Source organism: Pogoniulus pusillus, chromosome 15 (assembly GCF_015220805.1).
Source record: "Pogoniulus pusillus isolate bPogPus1 chromosome 15, bPogPus1.pri, whole genome shotgun sequence".
In the NCBI taxonomy this organism is placed as follows: Eukaryota; Metazoa; Chordata; class Aves; order Piciformes; family Lybiidae; genus Pogoniulus; species Pogoniulus pusillus.
In genome coordinates, this window is record NC_087278.1 from 24,219,374 (window position 1) to 24,244,672 (window position 25,299).

At 41.3% G+C, this 25,299-nt stretch overlaps 2 protein-coding genes across 8 annotated transcripts in view; both read left to right on the plus strand.

The window, feature by feature from the left end:
• Window positions 1-2,249, plus strand: part of CAPRIN2 (caprin family member 2) — a 38,294-nt gene extending 36,045 nt beyond the window's left edge. For 6 of the 7 annotated variants that reach the window (XM_064155795.1, XM_064155791.1, XM_064155792.1 and 3 more), the window contains one exon: window positions 1,333-2,249. In XM_064155795.1, coding sequence (XP_064011865.1) covers window positions 1,333-1,901 — 569 coding nt within the window. In that variant the 3' untranslated portion in view covers window positions 1,902-2,249. The remainder of the gene's footprint in view (window positions 1-1,332) is intronic. The other variant, XM_064155793.1, reaches the window with a different exon arrangement.
• Window positions 2,250-9,203: 6,954 nt separating this feature from the next.
• Window positions 9,204-25,299, plus strand: part of IPO8 (importin 8) — a 52,141-nt gene continuing 36,045 nt past the window's right edge. The window contains exons 1-6 of the mRNA XM_064155798.1: window positions 9,204-9,389; window positions 17,589-17,670; window positions 21,161-21,317; window positions 21,943-22,101; window positions 23,056-23,212; window positions 24,657-24,746. Of these exons, the coding sequence (XP_064011868.1) occupies window positions 9,306-9,389; window positions 17,589-17,670; window positions 21,161-21,317; window positions 21,943-22,101; window positions 23,056-23,212; window positions 24,657-24,746 (729 nt within the window). The 5' untranslated portion in view covers window positions 9,204-9,305. The remainder of the gene's footprint in view (window positions 9,390-17,588; window positions 17,671-21,160; window positions 21,318-21,942; window positions 22,102-23,055; window positions 23,213-24,656; window positions 24,747-25,299) is intronic.

The following is a 25,299-nucleotide window of genomic DNA, read 5'->3' on the forward strand; positions in this document are numbered from 1 at the left end:
TGTGCACATGTGTTATGGACTGTTGCTGTGAACAGCAAGGAAAAGCTGTACTGTCACTGATCAAGTCTGGTATAAATTAACCAAGCTAGATGGAAGCTTAAGTACAGTTTTTAGCATCACATAGCAGACTTAATTTCACTCTTCTCAACTTTGTACAGACTTGCACATGTGAAGGCAAAGGTACCTTACTGACTTTTCTTATCAAAAACTTAGTAGGAAGTACACACACAGGATGTTGCATTTGCCTTTTTAACTTAATTGCATGGTCTTCCCTGAAGTCAGAGAAGCTATCAGGCCCCAAAAGCTGCCCAGGGAGAGGTGGAGTGGAGGGTTCAAAAAATTTGTAGACATGGTACTTACTTCAGGACATAGTTTAATGGCTGTAGTGGTGTTAGGTCAATGGTTGGACTTGATCTTAGAGGTCTTTTCCAATGGAAATGATTCTATGTAGATAGGTACTTTGAAAAGCAAAGGGGGCTATGGCATATGATGGAAACTGTTTTAGGGTAAAGGTCATTTCTCAGTGTTCAGAAGAGAACTGAAAGAAATAGGAGGTGGCGGTGGTCAGTTGACAGAAGTACTCATTAGTTTTAAGATATAGCAGGTCTACTTGGTTCTAATGGATATCTTAGAGTGTTCTTTTTCAGTGAAAGTAACAATGGTTTCCAACTTCAGCATGATTGCTTTAAATTCTCAGATCTACAATCTACTAATGTTTTAATACTAGACTGTTTTAACTTGCATGTTTGAGAAGAGAGCTTAATTTTGGGAAGTAGGATGCTGAAAGCTTAAATGCTAGAATAATCCAAGTCTGAAAAACTAGAGGTGCTTTTAAAGTTGCTGTGACCTACTAAGACTACAATTCCAGAATAACACAGTATCAATGCAACTTGATGTGCAAATTTAGATTCTGAAGGTGACTAAACTACCTGACTCTTTTTGCCTGTCGTTTCAGAAATTGTTCTCTCCTCATAAGTTAGCTTATGCACTTTTAGGCTGATATAGCAAATACTAAAGCTACAACTATCACAGGCTACTGCCTTTTGCCTAATTGGAGGCTGGCACTTGGTGCCATGGTCTGGCCTTGAGCTCTGTGGTAAAGGGTTGGACTTGATGATCTGTGAGGTCTCTTCCAGCCCTGATGATATGTGATACTGTGATATTCATAGTTCAATTATGGCCCAGCTTTCTAAATGCAGGTGTGATAAATACAGAGCAGCCCAAAAGCTCAGTTCTCACGGAGGTCCTTTAACAACTCATACGCTTGCTGTTTTAGTTGCAGATTTAAGGACATTGTTCTGTTGCTTATGATTTGTCATGTTTTTTTAACAGCAGGGTGGAGTGATTCCTCTCAAGTGAGCAGTCCAGAACGAGACAATGAAACCTTTAACAGTGGAGACTCTGGGCAGGGAGACTCCCGCAGCATCACCCCTGTTGATATGCCAGTGACGAGCCAAGCTGCCACCATACTACCAGTGCACGTCTACCCCCTGCCACAGCAGATGAGAGTTGCCTTTTCTGCTGCTAGAACATCTAACTTGGCCCCTGGAACTCTAGACCAGCCAATCGTGTTTGATCTGTTGCTGAATAACCTTGGAGAAACTTTTGATATCCAGCTTGGAAGATTCAACTGTCCAGTGAATGGTACTTATGTCTTCATCTTCCACATGCTGAAACTGGCTGTGAATGTTCCCCTGTATGTGAATCTCATGAAGAATGAGGAGGTCCTGGTGTCAGCATATGCCAATGATGGGGCTCCTGACCATGAAACAGCCAGTAATCATGCAGTCCTGCAGCTGTTCCAGGGAGACCAGATCTGGCTGCGTCTCCATCGGGGAGCCATTTATGGAAGTAGCTGGAAATACTCCACCTTTTCTGGATACCTCCTTTATCAGGACTAAAACCCAGTGCATTGTTTACAAAAGAGCTGCTCCAAACACCTTGGTGGAGGGGGGTGGGACTTAGCTTTGCACTTACTACTGACTTTATAGAAGATGTGGTTCCATTATTGGGGGAAATGATGGTCCTGTTGTGCAAGGTGAAATCATGGAGTTGGGGTACTGAATCAGCACTAATCTGGCACTTTATCAGTTGTGATGTAGCCTTGCTAGTAAAGCTGTGAATGTATATTGTTTGCACTTGCCCTAAACTGTATTAATGTCCAGCTTACTACACTATTGATTGCCTCAAGTATGGGCTATTCACAATGCCTTGTTGTGCCTCAATAAAACAAGTTAATATGCATTTTAGTATTAATCTTGCCAGTGTTTTTTGTTTCTAAAGTATATCAAACTGAACTTGTTCCTGATTAGAGGGTTTGCATGCTTATCACATAGGACTGGCCTTCAAGTTTCAGTGCAGGGTAAACTACACCATGTAAATGGGATTCCTTGTTTAGTTGTTGCTTGATGCCTTTCTCAAGAGTGGCTCTTTGACCAAAATGAGTTCAACATTGCTACAGACCTGCTTCATTTTTAATCAAAAGGCCAAGAAATTAATGAAATGCTACATACTTCATTAGGTCTTAAATGCATACCATGTCAAAATTTATCTTTGTCACATCACTCATCCTTCAGTAGTGATGTAGCTAAAACTGAAATGGCTGACACTTAGCAACATTTTGAAGTTAAAACTGACACTTGTGAAGCAAAATCATAGCTTTATTCCCCCACAAGGCTCAATTTAGGTTGTATCTTGTCCTTTAAAAGAGTCTGAGGGAATCTGCTACTTGTAGCTACAGCCTGCTGCTTGCATTGTAAACTCAAATAAAAATGCAAGGAAGCATTTATGATATTGCTACAGCTAAGAGGTGATACCATGGGTCTTCAGTCATGTCTTGTGACTGAAAAGCCAGGATGCATGTCCTTGTCTAAGCTGCACAATGTAAAATACTACTAAAGCATTTCAGTGATTAAAAGGGAAGTATGAACTAGTTCAGTGTGTGTGAAACTGGCTCTTTCTACTTTTAAGAGCTTCAGTACTTCATGAGGTTGGATGGTAGCTAGTGCAGAAGCTTGACTGCTATACCTAACCATAAACTAGAATGATGCGAAGTAAAAGCCCTTCAACCATCTGTTTATTTAGATAAGGAAAAACCTCAATGGAATAGGTATCCCAGATCTTACAAAGCTGTTTCTTGGTAACCCATTACACAACTTTCAATTTTTAACAGTTCTTTCTTGGTGCCACACAGATGCCAAAGTTGTCTGAATCAGACTTTATGAAGTTACTGGCATAAAGTTCTTGGGTTTACTCCAAGCTTAGATTTCTTCATTTGTGTTTTAGAGGGTGATCATACTTACAAGTATTGGTTTAGTTCCTTTTGGCAAATTCTGAGATGAAAGAGTTGAGGTAGGATAAATCTTTAGGGAACCATGCTTTGGCTGCTACAGGTGAATGTTGAGGCCCAACTATTGAATATGAAGCCTGTATGCTAATTCTGATTTTAGTGGATAGAGGCTTATTTCTGGAATGTTCTCAGAGGATAAATGGCAGTAGTTCAGCATTTTTTTGGTAAGACTCTCCTTGTATAAAATATGGTGGATAGGATGGAGTCTTGTAATGATTTTCAGCTTCCTTTAGCTTTGCAGCTGTGGCCAAACAGACTTCATTATTTTTTTTCTTAACAGACCTGCACTTGTAGATTACTTTTTCCAGGTATGAAGAGCACTGACCCAGCCACCCCTCTCCCAGGATGTCTATATGTGGGCTAGAAAATAAATGACCTGTTGTGTATATAGCAGAGTATCACTTGTGCTGCAGACTGCCTTGCACAGGCTTAACTCAGTGTGCAGTTTATGCCCCTTGGAATTATTACATGTACTTGCATGATGGATTTCCTCTGAGTGAAGTTGCTTGAATTACTGTACTAGGCAATATCTCTATGATAATCAGGGCTAATGAAAACACAAAAGGGGTATCATAGTTCTGCTGCTAACTTCTTATTGCTGTATTTATGCAAATCAGATTTCATCTAAATTAGGTATCTTGTGCAGCCTGCTGAAGAGTCATTACAAGAATAAGGAGCTGACACTAGGTTTTTATTTCCATGTTTCCTTCTTTGAGTTCCATGAAATACTCTGAAGTGGGAAGGTACTGGTGTTGGCTAGAACAGTTAATTTTCATTAGAGCAGCTGATACTATCCTGTCTTTGTGACCAAAACACACTTGATCACACAGGGATGCTTTAGTTATTACTAAGCAGTGCTTAAATAGTCAAGGCTGCTTAAATAAAGACCTTTTCTGTTTCTCAATCCACCCTGCCAGTAAATAGGCTGGGGATATGTAATAACCTGGGAAAGGGACACAGCCTGGACTGCTGACTCCAATGGACTGTAGTGATACTCCAGACTGTAAAATGGCATGCTCAGCCATATAAGCTGGAGGAAGAGATGATGCTCGGATTACAGTATCTGACATCCCAACTACCACTTGTGTACTGCATGAAAGTCCTGGTTCTCTGCAAACAAACATCTGCCTGCTGATGGAATGTGGTTAATGTGAGAGAGAGCAAACCACAGCTATGTGGTATTGAGCTGCCTACTCATGCAGGTCATCTGTGACAGTTTCTTAAAGTTTCTAAAATACTAATGGACTGGTGGTGATTTGTGGGGTGTTTTTTCCAGGTTATGGAAATGAGACAAGACCAGAATTGTGGCAGCTGACTTTCTGCAGCGAGAAAACCTCCAGATTCTGCAGAGTTCAATGCTGTAAGAGAATGTCATTGTTGAACTGTACCTTTTCCTCCCTGACTGCTCTAATTTATCTGCAGCTGCTCTGACAAAACAGACACTGGGGGAGACAGCTTCAGAATCTTAAGTCTGGTTAAAGTCTTGTATCTGGAAGCTTGGCACACATTTATCTGCTGCAGTTCCTTGCTAGCCTTTTATCAAATCTAAGTGTCTTTTGAGATAATTAAGTTTGAGAGTCTTGTGGAGGATATGAAAAGTCTGTACTGTAGCTTGAGGTGTACTTAACTCATTTTAATCTGGTTATAGTAAACTTTGGTTATACGCTTCTTTGCAAGTCTCTGATCAAGTTAATTTTGTCCTGTCTCTCAATTATAAATGATTCTATCAAGAATGAAAGAGCTTAGAAATTTCTATCTGTTGGATGATTGTTTTCAGGTGATGGTGTACTTCCAAAAAAAGGAAGTGAAGCACTAGTGTGCCTGTCTGGCAAGTACTATTTCAGACAGCTTGTGGAATACTTGGGTCTTGGGTAAGAGGCTGTCATTGATAAGGAGTGAAGGCTAAGTACAGATCCAATCAATCACTTTGTCATTAGTTTGCTACAATGAAGTAAACACTATATTGAAAACAGTGAATTACTTAGCTTGTGGCACATCACATAGAGGATAATTGTCTCCTTTATCTCTCTTCTGTCTGTGAGTATCTTATTAACTACACCTTGCAACCAGATACTGTCCTAAAGCAACTTGGTTGGCATGACAATGGAGCAGTTGCTTTACACCAGCAGAAATTGTTGGATATAGCATTTGGGTAAAACCCTTATAGTATTTCAAAACAAGTTATGCTGATGGTAACTCTGTCAGGAATATGATTTTTGCTGAGGTCAAACTTGGGTTACTTTAAAAGTCCTTAATTTCAGCAATTGAGTTTCAATACAGGAATGCTTGTTCTAAATACTTCAAAAAACTGTTGTTATAATGCACTTGGAGTGTTTCAGAGCTTTTAAAAGAAATGTTTCAGCTCTACCTTATCTCCCTACCTCACTTTTTATTCTCAGCCCTTTTTTCTCTACTTGCATGTTGGTGCAACTTGGATTTAATGTCCTTGTCCTTAGTTCTGTGTTATCACTTGTCCCTTTCACACTGGGTCTTCTATCACCAGCAGTGTTACATAACTAACAAGGCAATCTCAGAACTCTACCTCAGTCTTTATTTTGCACAGTAACAAATGGGGTTTGGTTGGGGGAAAAAAAATCACTGCAATTTGGTTGCAAATTCATTATGAAGTAGATGAAGCCCAAAATAGTAACAGAATCTTTGCTAACAAAAGGCATGCAAGTTCTTGCTTGAAAGTAGTTACTTTCATCCTGAAGTTTTTGAAGGTACATAAAAATATTTCAATTAATGACTAAACTTAGTTTTAGAATAACATAGCTACTGCTATCTATGGAGGTTCTTGTTTATCAGACATATATCAAGCCCAGTGCAAAGGTAGACTAAAATACTTGCAACAGTACTTCCACAGCCAAATCATTGCTGACATATTACAAATAAGTACTGTTGATCAGAGTGTTACTTGATTTAGATCTTGCTGGCATTGCTTCTGATAGATTGTCTGCACAAAGAGTGAGGTGTATAAGCAAAACCTTAGGTGTAAAATGTTTTCTGCTCTTTTTTTGTAGTTAATGTTGGGTGCTACAAGTGCTGTTTTAAATACAAGTGGCAAGTGTGATTAAAGTTATGAAAAACATTTTTGGAAACTGCTAAAAAAAAAACCCTTTAAGCCTATTTTTTTCTTTACTGATATGTTTTACATTACCAGCCCCACAAGACTGAAGTTCTTCAGCGCTTAAATTTCATAACTCTTAAGTGCACCCACCACAGATCAATACACAGAAATGGAATAAACCAGAACTGCTTTTGAGCTGTCCGTTATATGCAATTTGGGAAAAGAAAGTAAGGATATCACACTACAAATCCTCTTATAGTAATTTGGGTTTAGTATGATGCATAGTCCACGACCTTTAAATAGGGGACGCAGTCTCAAGTTGTGCCAGGGGAAGTATAGGCTGGATGCTAGGAGGAAGTTCTTCACAGAGAGAGTCATTTGCCATTGGAATGGGCTGCCCAGGGAGGTGGTGGAGTCACTGTCCCTGGAGGTGTTCAAGAAAAGACTGGATGAGGCACTTAGTGCCATGGTCTGGTTGACTGGCTAGGGGTGGGGGATAGGTTGGACTGGCTGATCTTGGAGGTCTCTTCCAACCTGGTTGATTCTATTCTATTCTAAACAGGCAGGTTCCTCTGGATTAGTCTTAGTTACTATCTTAACCAAAATGAGAAAGTGACAAAGAATTGCGATAGCTACCAAATTTTTACACTTAGATTGGTTTTTTTTTTTAATATTAAGATTACTGAATATGCTCTCATGAGCTTCTAAGCAGAAATTAAAAGATCAATGAAAGTACTTAGATTTTCTTGCTAAATGTTCTAGAGCTGCATTATTAGAGAACAGAAACAATTCTTGAGTGGTGTTCCACGCCACTTCAAAAAGTAATTAAAACCATGAGAAAAAGCACAATCTCCGAATGTGAGGTAGGTAGAATTAGTTTTTACAGCTAGAATCTTTTCATTATGGGCAACCTTTTTTTTTTGGGTATAAACATATTACAGTACTGCCTGCTTTGACCATTTTCCTTGTTAAGATGTTAAGAACCTACATTATTAAATGGCAGTAAAGATGCTGTGGCAAGCATTACTGTATAGCCCTGTTGGTTACAGGAAGGTGTCCCTTCTATAAATGCCATCTCTGTATTCAGCATTGACTAAGAAGACTGTTCTTCAGTGTAGGTCAAGTAGTAAGTTTTTTTAACTGAGAAGCAGTAATGAGAATGATATTTTATACTGTAATTATAATGAATAAAGGACATTATTATGAAGGAAGCTACATAATGGGATGATCTTCTAATTTACAGAAAACAGTCTTTCTGTTTTTTCTATCAGTTAATACCATATCTCTGGTTTGTCAATGTTTGTAAAACATCACCTGCACAAATAACCAAAGGACTTGGCTCACTAAGACCCTATTAGTCATGAGGGGTTTTTTTCTGGCATGTTGTTGGTCCACGAACTGAACCTTTGACAGTCATCTTAAACCTGCACAGATGTGTTTCACCTGCATGTTGTAGGAGGACAGAAGTGGAGAATTGTTGTGCTGCAAATGTTTGCGGTTAGCATTGTTTTCATGCTCCTGACAACCTGAGCGTAAGTACTTTCCACGGTAGCTGAACTACTGTCAGGGTCTGTGTAATGTGGGACAGTGTACCACAAAGAAGATGCTCGGAAGCATAGTAGGAATTGTAATGTGTTATGTACCTCTTTAGGAACCTCAGCAAACTTCTGTGTTCTTGCATGAAAGCTGGAGCGGCCCTCTCGTGGGTAAGAAAAAGAGTAATGGTTTTAAACTACAGCAGGGAAGGTGATTTAGGGGGAGGGTGGTGAAACACTGGAATGGGTTGTCCAGAGAAACTGTGCATGCCTTAGCCCTCGAAGCGTTTAAGACCAGGCTCGATGAGGTTCTGAGCAACCTGCGCTAGGGGGAGGTATTTCTGCCCATGCCCGAGGACTGTAACTACATCATCAAGGTCCCACTCAAGCCCTTCTGTGACTCTGTGTTAGGAGTCGTTCTTCTCCGACTGCCACGTATGTTAGGTACCTGAATACTGTCAGTTCTCCACTATGCAACTGACCTCACCTCTATTCAGTCTTGTTCTCATTTTGTGTGCAAACAGCTCCCACAGAAGCAAATATAGAACAGTCTGCAGGACCGCTCCGCCTTAGCCAGCCCTGCCCCACAGGGATAGGTACCAAGGAGGCCACCAAGCAGCGCTGGACGGATCTGCACCACTGTGGCAGCAGTGCTGGATTCAGCCTCCCCTGGCCTAGCCCTCCTTACGCTAGTTGATGCTTCGCTGCGGCGGCTGCCCCAGCCTGCTCAGGGCCGGGGTCCTGTGCCGCACGAAGCCGCCTTCCCCACCGTCGTTTGCGATGGTTTGCTACCCCCACAGCAAACCCCACAGCGATGGTTTGCTATCCGCTGAGTCGCCTGTTTGCTGCCTCCATCGCTGAGGTACGGGTCCGGCGTCCGTACGTACAGAGGCAGCAGCACAGGAGCCGGCAGCCGCGCATGCACCATGCCCATAGCAGCCTCCCCGCCCCACGGCCGCTCGTTCCTTGTGAGGGGGCGCGTCCAGCCTCACAGGCTCCATTCCCGACAACGACATGGCCGCCCCTACGGACGTCCGGCCTGGAAATTGCTCCGTGACTCCGAGAACTGCCAACTATCCCGGTGGCTACTATCCGTACAACAAGATGGCGGCCACCTTTCGCCGACCTCTGCACGACACCAGAAGGGGGCGCTGCGGCCGTAAAGCAGTGCCCGTTTCCCGATACCAGCTGTCGCAAACCGGTGAATGGCTCTGGAGAGGGTCCGGGGGGGGATGGGGGACACGAGCCTGTGACTGTGGCACGGGGGGGCGGCGGCGCTAGCGGCGAAGGTAGCTCGTCGTCCTGCTCCTGTCTCCGGGGAAGTGCTGCCTGCCGGCGAGGGAAAGCGAAGATGGATCCCAACAGGATCATCCAGGCTCTGAAGGGCACTATAGATCCCAAACTGCGCATCGCAGCCGAGAACGAGCTCAATCAGGTGAGGGGGTGGATGGTCCCGGCCGGGATCCGCCGGTGGCCTGCCCCGCCCCCGCCCCGCCGCGCCTCACCGCGGCCGCCGCGCGGCACGGGGCCGCCCGGCCGCGCCGGCAGGGGCAGAGGTCGGCGAGTACCCCCAGCTCCGCGCCCGGGCGACGGAACCGGCTGTTACCCTCCGCAGCTAGGGGATCTGCGGCTTGGGTCTCTGCACCGCCGCTCTCCCACGGCACGGGCTGCACCGGAAAGCGGGGCCGGGGCGGGGATGGCGGCATCCCGAGCCGGAGTTGGCCCTTTCACACCGGCTGTTGGCGGGCGTGCACACCCGCTGCCGTCCCGGGCGCTCGGCCGCAGGGCCGGGCAGGGGAGGCCTGGTAATGGGAGCCTGCCAGGACTCCCGGGGCGGTGTCTGCCTCTGAGAGACCTGCCAGCGCTCGCAGCCTCGGGGTGGCGGGTGAGGCGCGCCGCCCCGGCGGCCCCTGTTCGCGCTATAGGTGCCCGGCGGCTGGGCGGGGTTGCAGCCCTCACTCAGCGTCGCCAGTTTTGTGACCCTGGGAGCGTGGTGCTACTTTGAAGTCTCGGCATGGCTGTTTGGTGCAGGAAGGCAGGACATCGAGCTCCCCTCTGCTCGGATCTCTAGCTCACCCCTACAGATGGTAGCAGTGACTGTCAGGGGATTCGTGTCGTCCCGTACAGCAGCGTGCCGAGTATAGCTCCGAGAAGGGCTCTGGGTTGTAAGGGGTAGTCGTTAGTACCTACTTTTGAGTCGGTATGCGCTGACTGAAAACTCTGACCACAGTCAGATATTTGAAAGAAGAGGAAGTTACCACGCGTAGCCTTAATAAAGCTTTATCTCTCTAATTTGGTGGAATATTTGATCAGTTCTGTGGGAGGACTGGGATTATTGGGCTGTGCTGGTGTGCTGACAAAACGGTTAATGAGAATTGTCTGTCAGGAATTACTGTTACTCCAGGATTACTCCTCCAGCTTAATTTTCTATTTAGGCAACTTAAAACTCCTTTTGAATTAGAGCTAGCTAATCCTTGCTTTAGCAGTTGCCAAGTTCCTTTAGTAAATCAGTGGATTGAGAGCTGGACATTGAGAACGCTCCTGGGGCACAGATAAAAATGCAAAACTTTATTTGACATTCGCTTTATCAGTATCTGTTTTTATCCCTATTATTAAGGACTGAGGGAAATTAGAGGTATTTGTAAGCAGCCTGTTGCACAGGACTCAAAACTGCAATAATCTGCTGCATATTTGGCAGGCTCTGAACAAAGAGGCAGCTGCTGGCATTCCTGGGTCCTCCTGCTAACGCTCCCATGTCATTTTAAGATCACTACTGACTACTTTGAAGCTCAGGAAAAACTTGAAAGAAAGTGTTTTAAGATTGAGATCTGTAAAGTGTTTCAAGTTCAAGTGATGGATAATGCAGTTCCTGAGAAAGGCACAGGTTTTAGGTTGAAGAGTGCAAGTATATTGAGGATGAATTGAGGTACGGTTTTTTATTTACCATAGCTGATGCTTTTCTAGCTATTATAAAGAATAGATCTTGAAATTTAGACATGCCTATTATGTAGGATTCCTGTTACTAAATGGTATATCTCAGTGAGGTAATGTACTGGTGCAATGCTGGATTTGATATGACTCTGGATGAGTGGAAGAAAAGTGCTCCTGAGAATGTCACTTAATGTGGGCCTTTGACATCTTGAAGGCTTTCAGTGCTTTTGAAGCAAGACTTCAAAACAACATTGTCATACTTATATGTGTCTAATGATAGTGTCGATGTGTCACTGTGTGCCTGCAAGTACAGGAATGCAGATGCTGGTCTTGCGTTTATCTTGTTCCAGCAAAGGAACCAATCCACCAACCAAACAGAAAGTCTTCCAACATGAAGTGGTAGTAAGCATTTGGCCAAATAGAACAGGAGTCCCCTTTATTCTTTTCAGTAGTTGCAGTGATGCTTCTTCCGGTACTGATGGGTATGGAGGTAAAACTTGCCCTCATGTGTTTAACTGTCCTGTGTTAGCCTGCCTGCAATGTACAGTGGCTTTCAGTATTGAATTCATGTAGTGACAGGAGCTTCCCAGAGACTGTAAATCATACTAGTCCACCAACAGCACTTCTCTGTAGACACCTCATTGCTTGTACCAATACAGAGATCGTAAGAGGAATACCATGGTAGTCCTGACTCTAATTTGCTTACAGGGTAGAGCGTGGGGAGTGGAGTTGAAATAAATGAAAGCTTGCTTACCTGTAAAAAACTCCAACGTGTTTGAAAATACTTTTTTCTCTTCTATGTGTGAAGCTATGTAAAGATAGAGTTAAAAATTGGTGTCTGCCTTCTGGACTGTTATCTAACTGTATTCAGAAATGGAATCAAGATTTCTTTTTCTTTTTTTTCCCTCTTACTACATCTTTTGGAAGACCTTTTATGAATTTTCTTCTGCCTGTGAATAGAAGCAAATGTTGGTTTCCAGCCTAAATTAATTTATGATCCATTTATATTCATTTGTGCCTATCTTAATTGTGAAGTAAAGTAGGTTTCTTGGTACTCATTCTAACATAATTGTCAATGGCTGATCTCTACTGACCTATTTTCCTTCCCTCAACAGGCTGTATTTCCTTTGCCTTGTCATAAAACTGAATTTATGCAGTCTAATAATAGGGGAGCACAGCTCTTCTCTGAACTTGTTTCTCTTTGAATTAATCTATCTTGTGCAATCTGGTGATTTGTGTCAGCAGCACTGCAGAAAGTCTTGTACTCAATGCCACTAATACCTCATTCTATACACCCAAAAACTACAGTTGTCTTCTTCATGTTCAACATTTACGTATTTCTTATCACTTAGTATACCTAGTTCCTTTTATACTATGTTTCACACTAAGAAACCTGCAGATTTTAGAAGTTCCTATTATCCTTGAGTACACAACCTCTTACCCCAGGCCATTTTTGTTGGTGCAGTTCTAAAGATCATTCAGTTCTTTGTAGGAATTTTCTGATCTTTCTCCTTGGATGATGCATGCTACTTCAAGGTCATCATCAAGCTTCACTTCTCTCAGTGACCTGAACGCAAATGTAAGTGAGATTTGTCTGAAATGTGATTCTTGATAAAGTAGAGCACTAATTTCCTGCCAGGTCAGTAATCTCTGTCATGTAACCATTGTCATTTTCTTCTGTGTCCGTTTTTTTCCCCCAACCTCCCATTTTTTTTCCTCTGACTCTGTTGCTTCCTAATCAGTGTGTACCTCACGATCATGTGTATCAATCACAATGTACTTGCAACAGTCAGTTTTCATACTGAGAAAGACACTCAGTTTCTGTGCACCTCTCTTGGGTATCTGTTCTAGGCTGCTGCTCTTGTTATGTCTGTCTCAGGGACTTCAGGGACTTGTGTTGGTTGTAGTTTTCTTTTTCAACGGCTATATACTGCTTTCATGTGCCAGTTCTTGGAGTGTTGTGGAATGTATTGCTTGATTATGTGAACACACAAAAGACATGCTATCAAGTTCAGATAGGATTACCATACAATTTTTATGCATTAATCTTCACAACAGGCCAACATTTTTTGGCCTGTGACAAAGGGAGAAATAAGAATACAGTTGCAGAAGTACAGCTGTTTTCTTAAGTAGTGAGGAGTGTCAGAATTTGACTTTGACGGGAGCTGAGTGGCAGATGCTGGAAGAAAAGAAAGAAGTAGGAGAAGATTGCCCTAAAGCAGAAGAATCTAGAATATAGTCCTTCCATATCTTCCACATCTTCGTTGAAATGGCTGTCATAGTGGGCCACTCTGAAAGTGACAAACACCTCATGTTACCTAGAGGAAGGAATCTCAGGTATTTGTATTGAAGAGCAACTTGATGAGGAAGTTGTGTTTCAAGATTAGAAGTTCTGTGGAAAGTGGAGTTTGTTTAAGGCTGGATGAATTTGGCAGCAGAATACACAGAGGAAAGAAGCTCAGATAGGATCTTAGAGGTGCTTATTTTCACTGTATTTGAAAACACTGTGTTTTTCCCTCCCCAAGCAATAACTTAGCTACAGACAGCTGTGTGTTGAAATAGTAGTTTGGTTTAAACAACTGTGTATGACTGACAATGTAACAAAACAGAGAAAATAACAACTGCAAAAGTGTACTTGACTGTGACAAATACTGGTGGAATTTTTTTAACTTAACACATTTTCAGTGTACAGCAAACAAAAGATAAAGCTTAATAGCCAGAGAGTAACCAGAGAGTTGAGCATTCAGATAAAATCATTGTAAATCTTAAAATAATCTTTGTGAATAGTTAATTTGGTAGGTATTCAGGGTACAAATTCCTTCTATGTGTTTGTCTTTGCAAACAAAGATAGAGTGCCTTGATTTTATGTCAAGCTTATGTGCCCTATTTAAATTCAGACGTGTAATGAAAGAGATGTTTGCTGCTGGTGGATAAGGATGGTCTTGGCTTTGTAGATCCTGAGGGAAGGCTCCAGTTTCCTATATCCATTGTGCTAGAGTGCCCTGTTCTGCAGGGGAGGAAGCAGTTCTTCAAGTGCTGTTTAGCACTCAGCCACTGTGGTTGCCATCAATTCAGTGAGAAGGTTACTGACAAATGTGATTCCAGAGCAGTTGCTTGCTGTGGGCTTTAAAAGTGACAGCAAACAAGATAGAGGAGTAATGCTTACTGAAATGAGTTTAGGAGTGTGTAGTGCATGATAACCTGGGAGCCAGATCTAAATGTTTGTGTGAAATGTATTTGCTTCACTACGATCTATTTAGGGAAGTTTGAATATATTTTCCCTGCTTCTCTCTCTCCTTGCACCTGGTCCTTTACTTGTGACGATGTTCCTCTTGCTGTTTTTCAGTGGCCCATCTGAGGCTTGCTTGTGTGTCCTCTGTTCTGTACCTAATGAAATGGAAGAGGAAGTAGGCAAAAAACGATGTGTTCTTTTGAAGACTGGAGCTGTGATGCTGAGGCAAGGAAGAATAGATGTTAGGCCAGAGGTGAAAGCTGTGCAGCTGCAGTGTGCAGATCCTGAGAGAGCGGATGCAGATGGAACAAGATGTGTGAGGACATACGCGTCTCTTCGCTGTTGCTGTCAATTTACCCAGTTGTATCTTACCAGTGCTGTATCCCAGTTCAGCTGCTAGCCTTGCACATTGCTGTGTCCCATCCTCTTAATCTCAATGGAAACTAAATGAGATATGCTGTTTTTTAGCATAAATAATCTGATCTGTGATTTGTTCCAGTGTAGCCAGTGTGTATTTTACAGAGCTTTAAAATAATGGCTCTGTGTCAGTACTCAGTTAAAGTCTATTTTGCAAAAACTTTTACTTTCTCCTTTAAAATATACATATGCTCTTGTCCAGCATCGCCTTTGTGGAAAGTTTTACCAGATCACAACGATGGGAATTGGAGGCAATGTGATTATTCACAAACTGCACAAAGCAGCATGCTGTGTTACAGGAGTTGCATTGAAGGTCTTTTTCAGCCATCTGGTGCCTCCCTGCGGCTCCTGGGCATGGCTTTTCAATATCAGCAGGTAGCTTTCTATTCCTTCTGTGAGACTGATGATATTCCTGTTTTCCCTTTCTGAAAGTTCAGGTGCAGCGTTGATAATATTTATAAATAACTGTCTTGCTGAACTCATCCAGCTCTGAGTTCTGTTCCTTGTTGCTTTCCATTTACTCAATTCACACCTGACAGCCACTCTGCACTAGCTCATGTGGTATGTAGAGCTTTATTTTCCCGTGTCCAGGAGCCTACTGTATGCTTTCCCAAGCAAGGCAGGGAAAGGATACATGCTAAGATCACAATTGGCATGATAACTGAACCCACAAGAATGTGCTGGTATAGGAAAAATGTTGCTGCATGCAGCTTTTTAAAAAGTCCTCTGTTCTAAAAACTGCAAGCAGCATGTAGTTTTGTTGCTGCACAAGTGAGCAGGATGGTATTTGAGCTTCACAAATAAAACAGAATTGGGTGTCTTGATTCTAAAATGGGCACACAATCTTAGCTGATCTCTACAACATCCATGTTTCTGATAATGAATGGAAAACAAAGCTATATAAAGTGAGAATTATGGTAATGACAGGAGTGCAGAGTAGAAGCCTGCATCTGTGTCTCTGTGATCTTTCGAGGTGTTAATATGGGAAATGTAAAGAAGCCCTCAGCAGCGTGCTGGTAGTGGTGGGCCCCCTCTGAGACACTGTGTGCACCTTCTGCGTAATGTGTCTTTTGTCACTCCAGGCGCTTGCTGAGAGGATTTGCTGCACTGGCCAAATAACCCTATTTGTGTGTATCTTGGCAAAACTTCAGGAGTAGCAGCTGTATGCCAGCACAAGTGGTACCAATAAAGCCTCCTGGAGCAGCAGTGGCTGTAATTCAGATCCAGTAAAATTGAATTTAGATTGAGTAAAAGCTGTTTGCACAGAGAAAGGGAAATAATTTATATTTTGATCACTGTGTCCACCCAAACTGTTGTGTACTGGTGGGAGTGCTGCAGGAAAACAATAATAAACCCACAGAAGGTTACTTTCATAATCAATGTGATTATAGTAGTAAAAGGTGTGCTAGATTGAGTTTGAGAGCAGTATATTGGCACTGTTTAGAAGAAAAGGATGATTAGAGTTCATCCACGTTTTTGGTTTTCTGTGCTGCTGGGATTCTTCGTGCTTTCCTGTCTCCCTGGGAGTTGGATGTTGAGTGCTGGAGGATGGTGCAGTCTGCTGCAGCCCTCGTCACAACCCTCCCACTTCATGCAGCTTCTGTCCAGTAGTGAGTGAAGGGCAAGCTTCGGATCTCAGGATACTTGATAAAAAGATTGTCTTCAGAATCTACTTCAACCAGTTCAGTGTGTCCATAAATAAATGGAGTTCCTTTACTGTCTGTTACAGCTTTTACTTTTAATAGAGTGTTTGTTTGGGATAATCAACGTTTGTAGAGAAGGGATTTGCGGAAGCCTTATGTTTTTGATTCACCACTGCTGTTTTTATCTGAGATCTCAGATTACTCTATAAACATCAAATGAGTGGTGTAGGTTGGAATTATGCTGTCATTCTAATGAGTAAAATGAGAGCCAGAATGTTAAGTGATTTGGTAAAATTACTGAATCACGGTGTTGTGATGCAGCTGTTACATTTAGATACCGTGAAAGCAAGGCAATTTTACCTTATTATGGAAAAGTTAAGTTCAGGAACTTGGTGCATGAGGTGCAGAACGTGCCTCCTATTTCAGAGCTTTTGAATGAGGCAAAATCTACAGGAGATTATAATATAGTCACTCTTATAACACAGCTCTGGAAACAACCACCCAACTGCCAGGCGTAGTTGGAGAGAAATACTACAAAAGGTGAAGTATAGAAAGCTTCTGCCATCCAGCCCCAAGAAACATCTCTCATTGAACAAACAGCACATGGATCTAAGTGATGAAAGATCTAACTACTGATGTTGCCGAGACTTAGCAGTAACTGCACCATGCTGAGTCAACAATTCTTCATGCTGGAGGACCCCTGCTGAATGACAGCAGTATAACATTATCAGTTTTTCACGTATTTTCAATCTGGCATGCTTTGCTCAGAAGTTTAATGAGTGTTGTTTTCTCTTTGAAATAGTTCATCTGCATGGCTGATGTAGCATTCGGAAAGTTCTGAGGAAGGCTGCGTGTTTTGAAGGGGTTCTGTACACTTTGTTTTAATTAAAAGTGGTTATTCCACTGTTTTTCTCCAGTTTTTATTTCTTCTGTTAAGATACACATACTTAACTAAAAGACAGCTGTACAATATATGGCTAATGCAGATGGTGTTTATGCTCAAAAACAATTTTAAAGGTGTTTTTCTTAATCTCTTGGAAATTGAGTATTGCTCTTATACCAAAATCTGTTTTGCAAATAAACAGTATCGATGAAGCATGCCAATACCTCTTTGATTTATGAAGTTAAATAATTCAAAGGCAAATCCATAGTGCTTCTCATTATGTATTCTCAGAATTATTTAAATATTTGTTATCACTAATCTTTAATAGAGAACCTTGACACATTATGTATTCCATCCATAGGCCATTTTATGCTAAGCTTTTACAAGTAATTTAGATTGCTGCAGATCTGGGTAGAGTCAAGCACTGACTTTACAGGGCGAGTTAGTAACACTGCATTTCTTAGCTTTTGTTAATACAATCTTCTTTAAACATAGTGATTTTCTAACTGTGTGTTTTGTGTATTTCAGTCCTATAAGATCATCAATTTTGCTCCAAGTCTACTGCAAATCATAGTATCAGATCAAGTTGAATTTCCAGTGCGTCAAGCAGGTGAGATAAATTCCTTGTTTTGTTTTGTTTCAATAGAACGTTAGTCTGTGAGTTGTTTCAACCGAGTATCAGGCTGCTGCAGTGTAGGGACGTTCCTGTTTGTTCTGAATGTGGAAATTAAAAGGATTTATCTTTGTTATGTCTTTCCTACATGAAGGTCAGACAAAACTGTGTGTAGGGCAAAGTCCTGATTTGGCTTCCCTGTCTTTGTAGTGGTCGCTACTGGATTACTGTGATACTGATATGAAAAGAGTATGATTTTTGCTCAAAACTTAGTATGCAGGGACCTTTAGGTATTTCTCCTGGTGGTAAAGAAGTAGTAATGCCAAGACAAATTAGACTTAAAAAACAAACAAACAAACAAAAAGAGTGGGTCTCATTTGAGTGCACATTTCTTTATTTAAGTTTCTTTTCCTGGAAAAATGGAAGTTTCTGAAAAATGAAAAAAAAAACTTGCACAATTCCCTTGGTCAAGGGTAGTCACATGTACTTGGTATCTAAGACACCTGCTCAAAAAAATAGGAAGGAAGGTCACATCACTGTTAAGTAGAATCATAGAATCATAGAGTCAGTCAGGGTTGGAAGGGACCACAGCATCATCTAGTTCCAACTCCCCTGCCATGGGCAGGGACACCCTACCCTAGATCGGGCTGGCCACAGCCTCATCCAGCTTGGCCATAAACACCTCCAGGGATGGAGCCTCAACCATCTCTCTAGGTAACCCATTCCAGGCTCTCACCACTCTCGTGCTGAAAAACTTCCTCCTCACATCCAGTCTGAACCTACCCATCTCCAGCTTTGCTCCATTCCCCCTAGTCCTGTCACTGCCTGATATCTTAAAAAGTCCCTCCCCAGCATTTTTGTAGTCCCCCTTCAGATACTGAAAGGCCACAATAAGGTCACCTTGAGGCCTCCTTTTCTCCATACTGAACAGCCCCAGCTCTTTCATTCTGTCCTCATAGCAGAGGTGCTCCAGCCCTCTGATCATCCTCGTGGCCATGCTCTGGATGCGCTCCAGCACCTCCACATCCTTCATGTAATGGGGGCTTCAGAACTCGATGCAGTACTCCAGGTGGGGTCTCAACAGAGTGGAGTAGAGATGCATAGTCTGAGCATATCGAGAAAGATTGCCCACTTCTGCATGAGTTCGGGTAGGGTGCCACATTTAACTTCAGGATACACATTTGTGTAAGGTTGGATTCTAAATCCTCATATTCTGTTTTAACTACTCCTGTGTGCTAGTTTGAAGCTATCTAGAATGTTTTGGTGAGAAGAATTAGATCACAGACTGTGAAAGAGAAGCAATGGTGATGTCTGCTTCACTCATAGGCTTGCTGAGGTGTATAAGAACAAGAGTATAAACATAGATAAGGCATTTGGGCACTGCCTGAACTCTGGGCTGTGTTTTTCTCTCTAACCTCACCCTCCATCTTTCTGATTAATCCATTGGCTTCCTAACCCCCCTGGTTGACCCTCCATTCTTCCTTGGGGCACAAGGCAATGTCTGAGGTAAGGTTGAGGGGTGGGAGAAGGTGGAAGGGCAGTTGGGAGCCTCTCCTGGGGACTCAGATTTCTGGCAGGGCTGTTGTGTTTCTGCATTCCCTTTTACCTTGTCTATTTCTGTATATAACTGTATATATATTGTAAATATCTGCTTGTATATTGTGCTAAGCTGTAAATATAAGCTTCATTCAATTTCCAGAGCCGGCTGAGTCTAGTCTGGGTGATTTCCAAAGTGTAGGGGGGAGCAGGTAACACCCAAACCACCACATCCTGTATGGTATTTTTGACACATGCAGAAAATATTCTTTTATTTTATTTCAATAAATTAATGAGTACTGTTTCATTCACAACTCTATTATTGTCCTATGGAACAGCATTTCCCATAGAAGCACTGCTGGATTTTTTTACAGATCCTATTAATCCCCAGAGTGCATAGGGGCATGCTGACATATGCTGTTTGTCCTGCTGGCATTTATTTTTTCAAAGATAATCCCAATTTTGAATGGCATTGTTAAACCATTCAGTAGTAAAGTTTGATGCTTCATCTGGGCTTCATAAAGTAATAAGCTCAATATCATTCAGGAACAAAACCCCAACCAAACATGTAGAAAATAATAATAATTAAAAAAAAGAAGAGTATTTTTCATTTTTAACAGAGCAGGGATATAAAATAGAAAAGTATTTCTAAGTCAAAACATTTCTCTGGGAATATTTTAGAGTACAAAAATTTATTTAACAGTAAGATCTATGGACAAAGTAAACTAAAGTCTTTGGCTGATCTACAACTACCTGAAGGGAGGATGTAGCCAGGTGGGTGGTGGCCTCTTCTCCCAGGTAACCACCAATAGAACAAGAGGACACAGTCTCAAGTTGTGCTGGGGGAGGTCTAGGCTGGGTGTTAGGAGGAAGTTCTTCACAGAGAGAGTGATTTCCCATTGGAATGGGCTGCCCAGGGAGGTGGTGGAGTCACCGTTCCTGGAGGTCTTCAAGAAAAGACTGGATGAGGCACTTAGTGCCATGGTTTAGTTGGCTGGATAGGGCTGGGTGCTAGGTTGGACTGGATGATCTTGGAGGTCTCTTCCAACCTGGTTGATTCTATGATTCTGTGATATACCTGGACTGGTTTCTTGTCTGAATATTCTGGTACATCATAGACAAAAAACTGTTTTTCCTCTTGCTTCTATAAAATATTTTGCAAACTGTGTCATAACTTGTCAGCACCAAGAAAAAATATTGTGTCCAAGAATATCTTATTTATAATTTAAAACCCTGACTAGTGTTCAACCGAAATAGTACAGGGATAAGAATTGATTATGAACATTCCTTTAATGTCTTACATCATATTTCCTGTGTTTCCTAAAGAATGCCTACAGGCCTTTCAGTAGTGAGGCATAAATGCTGCTTTATTTTCAGTTGAAGATTAACTTTATTTTTCATGGGTTTTCATGTGAGACAGCAGACAACAATTCTAAGAGATTATGGGAAATCCCAATAGTGAGATAAAGCTTAGAGAATTCACAACAAACATTTCTGTCTGAGTAGAAGGTAGGCCACATGCCAGTTTCATACTGGGCATTTCCCCAAGCCGAGTGTCCTATCTGTGTGTGCAGTGATTTGTTATGTGACCCTTCCAAACTTCACTTGCTAAGCTTGAGTAGTTGTTTTAGGGATGAGTAAAAAAAACAGGTAAGTAGATTTTTGTTCTGTCTTTTTTAGAATGATGGAATATTATGTCCATATGGAAAACTGCTCTAATAAAGCATGTACCCAAATGGACACTTGAGCCTAATCTTATGTAGAATCTCTAAAAAATTTGCTTTCTTACTCAGTTGTTCTTAGTACTTGTTAATTGTTAAGATCTCATGCAGTGGTTTTCAGTCACCTTTTCAACTCTTTGTTCTACTTTCAACTGTACTGCATGTTGAGCACAGAGTAAGGTGGAGATGTGTTAGAATGAAGTTATAATTTCCCCAATGTTGATATGCAGCTGCCATTTACCTGAAGAACATGGTGACACAGTACTGGCCAGACCGTGAACCACCTCCTGGAGAAGCAGTATTCCCGTTCAACATCCATGAAAATGATCGTCAGCAGATCCGTGATAACATCATAGAAGGAATCATTCGTTCTCCTGACCTAGTGAGGTACCTTACACTGTGTGGAAATGTTTCTGTCATTCAGCTGTGCACACCTGCCAGTCTGGATGTAGTTAGTGTGAAAAATCTCCATTTCTTGGGAGAAGCAGCAGGTACTTAGTTTGAAAAGGTAGTAGTAATCAATTTGAACATATTTATGTGCACTTGCTTTCCAGAAATATAGTAGCTCAGATAAGAGCCCTGTGATGTGATTTATCCTTTTTATTGTTGCTTTCAGCCTCATAAGGGTGTAGAAGTATAAATATTCATTTTCAAAGTACAAAGCTAGCTGGTTTCATGAACACTTAATTGTTTTCAGATATTGCCTGATGGATGTGAAGAGGGAAGAGGAAGGAAGAAAAGTAATGAAAATGTTCTGAAATTAATTTCTTCTTTAAAGTTAAATCCACTGAGATTTTTTTCTTGCTTTGCCATTTCCCAGAACTCTTTCAGTGCTGTCAAAATATTCATGGTACTTATGATAGAATGTCTAATGTGTTTCTACATATATTATATGTATATACACGCTATATATGCGTATATAATAAACCAAGATTTGGGATCTGTCCTTTAATATTAAGCATGATACTGATCTTATTTACCTGCAGTGAATTTCTTTTTCCTCCTGCCATAGAGCCCAGCTGACAATGTGCCTCCGTGCTATCATTAAACATGACTTTCCTGGCCATTGGACAGCCGTGGTGGACAAGATAGGCTACTACTTGCAGTCTCAAAACAGTGGGAGTTGGCTTGGAAGCCTCCTGTGCCTGTATCAGCTGGTGAAGACTTATGAGTAAGTTGACATCCATCAGCAGCTAAGGAATCAGAACTTTTAGTCTCAGCTGATTACTAAGAATGACATTCTTAAGAGCACTGGCAATTCTACAAGTAATTCAGATAGAAAATATGAATTAATAATTGCCATATGCTTCCTTTCCTGCAAATAAATGAAAACTATTCATCATCTTTCTATCATCAGTGAATTGAAAGCAGAGATGCCAGCGATAATCTGTATGAAATTACTGACTTTTTTTCTTGGGACGTTGTACTTTTGGTCTGATTCAACTCATCTATGAAACATTTCTTATATGTCTGTAATGTTTTTGTTTGAAGATTCTTCAAATGCTGGATATCTGAATGCAAATGATGTTCGACTTTTATGTCATGAATGCCATCCTGTTATTTCCATATACTCCTATTGCATATTGTTACCTGCATCATCCTCCTGATAGTATAAATTCACAAAGCACAAGTTAGGAAAAGTGTAGCATTAAAACAAACCAAAACAACTCTGTTAACAGTTGGTAACATACGTATAAACCACACAAAGGAAATGTCAGTGGAGAAAGAGAATATTTTCTGAACAAAGGAACTTTCTTTCCCTTTCAATGGCTATTCATTCCTATTTGTTCACCACCCAACTTGAGTTTGGTATTGTTATGAACACCAGAGAAATGCATGTCTCTGCTTGTGTGAGCTGACAATTAAGTAGTAAAGAACATTAGCTCTTCCATGTGCTGCATTTATGTAAGGTAACCTTTGTTGGGTTTCTTTTTTTTCTTTATAGATTAGTAAATTTGCACTAATGGTTGAAATGAGGGCTAAAGGAGGGGAGAGTGAATGAATGTATGATATTAATTTATTTTTATATTGTTTTTAGGGTACAAAAATTAAATTACTGAAGGGGAGTATGCATTTGAATCTCCAGTGAGTAGAGCCTGGACCAATATTTTTGTTTCCTTTACAGATACAAAAAAGCAGAGGAGCGAGATCCTCTCATAGCAGCAATGCAAATATTTTTGCCTCGGATTCAGCAGCAGATGATCCAGCTTCTGCCTGATAACTCCCATTACTCTGTTCTGCTTCAGAAACAGATCTTAAAAATCTTCTATGCTCTTGTTCAGGTTGGCATCTGTGTAGAGGAAAACCAAAACTTACTTTGCTGGGCACAGTGACCTCCTTCAGTGCACTTATGGATGTGATTTAATGAAAATATCAATTGGGATGGGAAAAGTTGTATACAATTAAAAAACTTTTATGAAAATATGATCTCTATAGATTTTTCTACTTAAAAACTGGTCACATGATCCCCCCAGATTAAATTTTGAATGAACATAGGCACTTCTGCATATCCTATCTGTAAGCTTACTGGAGAAATGTTCCTATTTTTATGAAGTCAGTATAACCTGCTGTAAACTGTATGGGTCTTTGAACCATGCTAGTTGGTCTCTGGAAGTGTCAGCAATGAGTATTGTATAATTGTCAAATAGTGCACTTGAACAGGTGGCATTTCTCACCTTCTGAAGATCTGGAAGAAATTATTTACTGAGGCTCATGCATTTTACAGAGAAGAGTTCGGCTTTTGCAGGGATGAGTTCATTGAGAAAGTACTTTCAGAGAACGAGAAACAAAACAAGATCGTACACAAGGTGCAGCCTGAAAATCCTTACTGGGGCTTAAAATCTAAACCAGTTTACTGTCAGATAGGGGGAGGATTAAAAAATCCTAAGATCCTATTTTACTTTTCAGTAGCTTTGCTGAATACTGTTACCTTTCTTTGGATGTAGCAGAGCAGTAAGATTAGCAAGGTAGTAATCAGTAGAATGTCTCACTAAAGTGCAATTGGTTTACTCAAATCCTGTAGTATAGGCACTGCTGTAGCCCCTACGAGTTGAATGTTTTTTTGTTGAAGAAAAGGAAGAAACAAAAAGTTATTAGGAAGTTCTTAGACCAAGAAACTTTCCCCAAATATTGTCTCTTCAGAAATTCCTCTGTAAATTAGAATCATAGAATTCTAATTTACAGAATCATAGAATCAACCAGGTTGGAAGAGACCTCCAAGATCATTCAGTCCAACCTAGCACCCAGCCCTATCCAGCCAACTAAACCATGGCACTAAGTGCCTCATCCAGTCATCTCCAGGGACAGTGACTCCACCACCTCCCTGGGCAGCCCATTCCAATGCAAATCACTCTTTCTGGGAAGAACTTCCTCCTAACATCCAGCCTATACTTCCCCTGGCACAACTTGAGACTGTGTCCCCTTGTTCTATTGGTGGTTGTTTGGGAGAAGAGACCAACCCCCACCTGGCTACAAGCTCCCTTCAGGTAGTTGTAGACAGCAATGAGGTCTGCTCTGAGCTTCCTCTTCTCCAGGCTAAACAACCTCAGCTCCCTCAGCCTCTCCTCACAGGGTTGTATCAAGAAGGATGCAATTAGAATAGTATTGGTATCTAACCTAATAAGTTTTAATTTTACTTAAAATTTCATCTTTGGAATGTAATTACTGTGGAAACATCTCTTTTCAGAGAAAATCAGTGTTTCATGGCTGGTATCTTTCTTATTTCAGTATGTGTTACCGCTCCAGTTGGTGAATAACCAGACTATGACTCAGTGGATGGAGATCTTCCGTACTATCATTGATAGAAATGTACCTCCAGTAAGTTTTAGTTTTGCAAACACCTCGGCTACTTGGGTGTTGGCACTGAAGGAACAGTCAGCATGAAGATTTTGTTAGTGTTTGTTTTTTAAGGATGAAACCTATTTAAGATTCTTAGCCTTGAAATAAGTGATGTTTGTGACAGAAGTGCAGGAAGGTCGTGGAAGCTGACAGAATTTCATTGTCTTTGAGGTAGTGACACCATGCAAGTGTGCAAACATTTAACCAGATCGTCTCAAACAGGAGCCAAAAGCTCATCACAAATCTTTAATTTGTCTCAGTTCCTCTTTTCCTTTCACACCTCTCTTAAAGAACAAAAGAAAACTAGTCATTACATTCTTGTATGTGTGTTCAACATTTACTGGCATTTCCCAAATATTTTAGAAATTTATTCCACAACCCTAACATTCCTTTTAAGAGCTTTTTCATTAGTGTATAGTTAAGGTGCATATATTTGGAGGAGTTAAAATCATGCTAAATTTTTAAGCCAGGGAACACAGTGCTTGTAGTATTCAAGTATATGTGAAAGTTTCTGTTTCTTAAATATGCATAA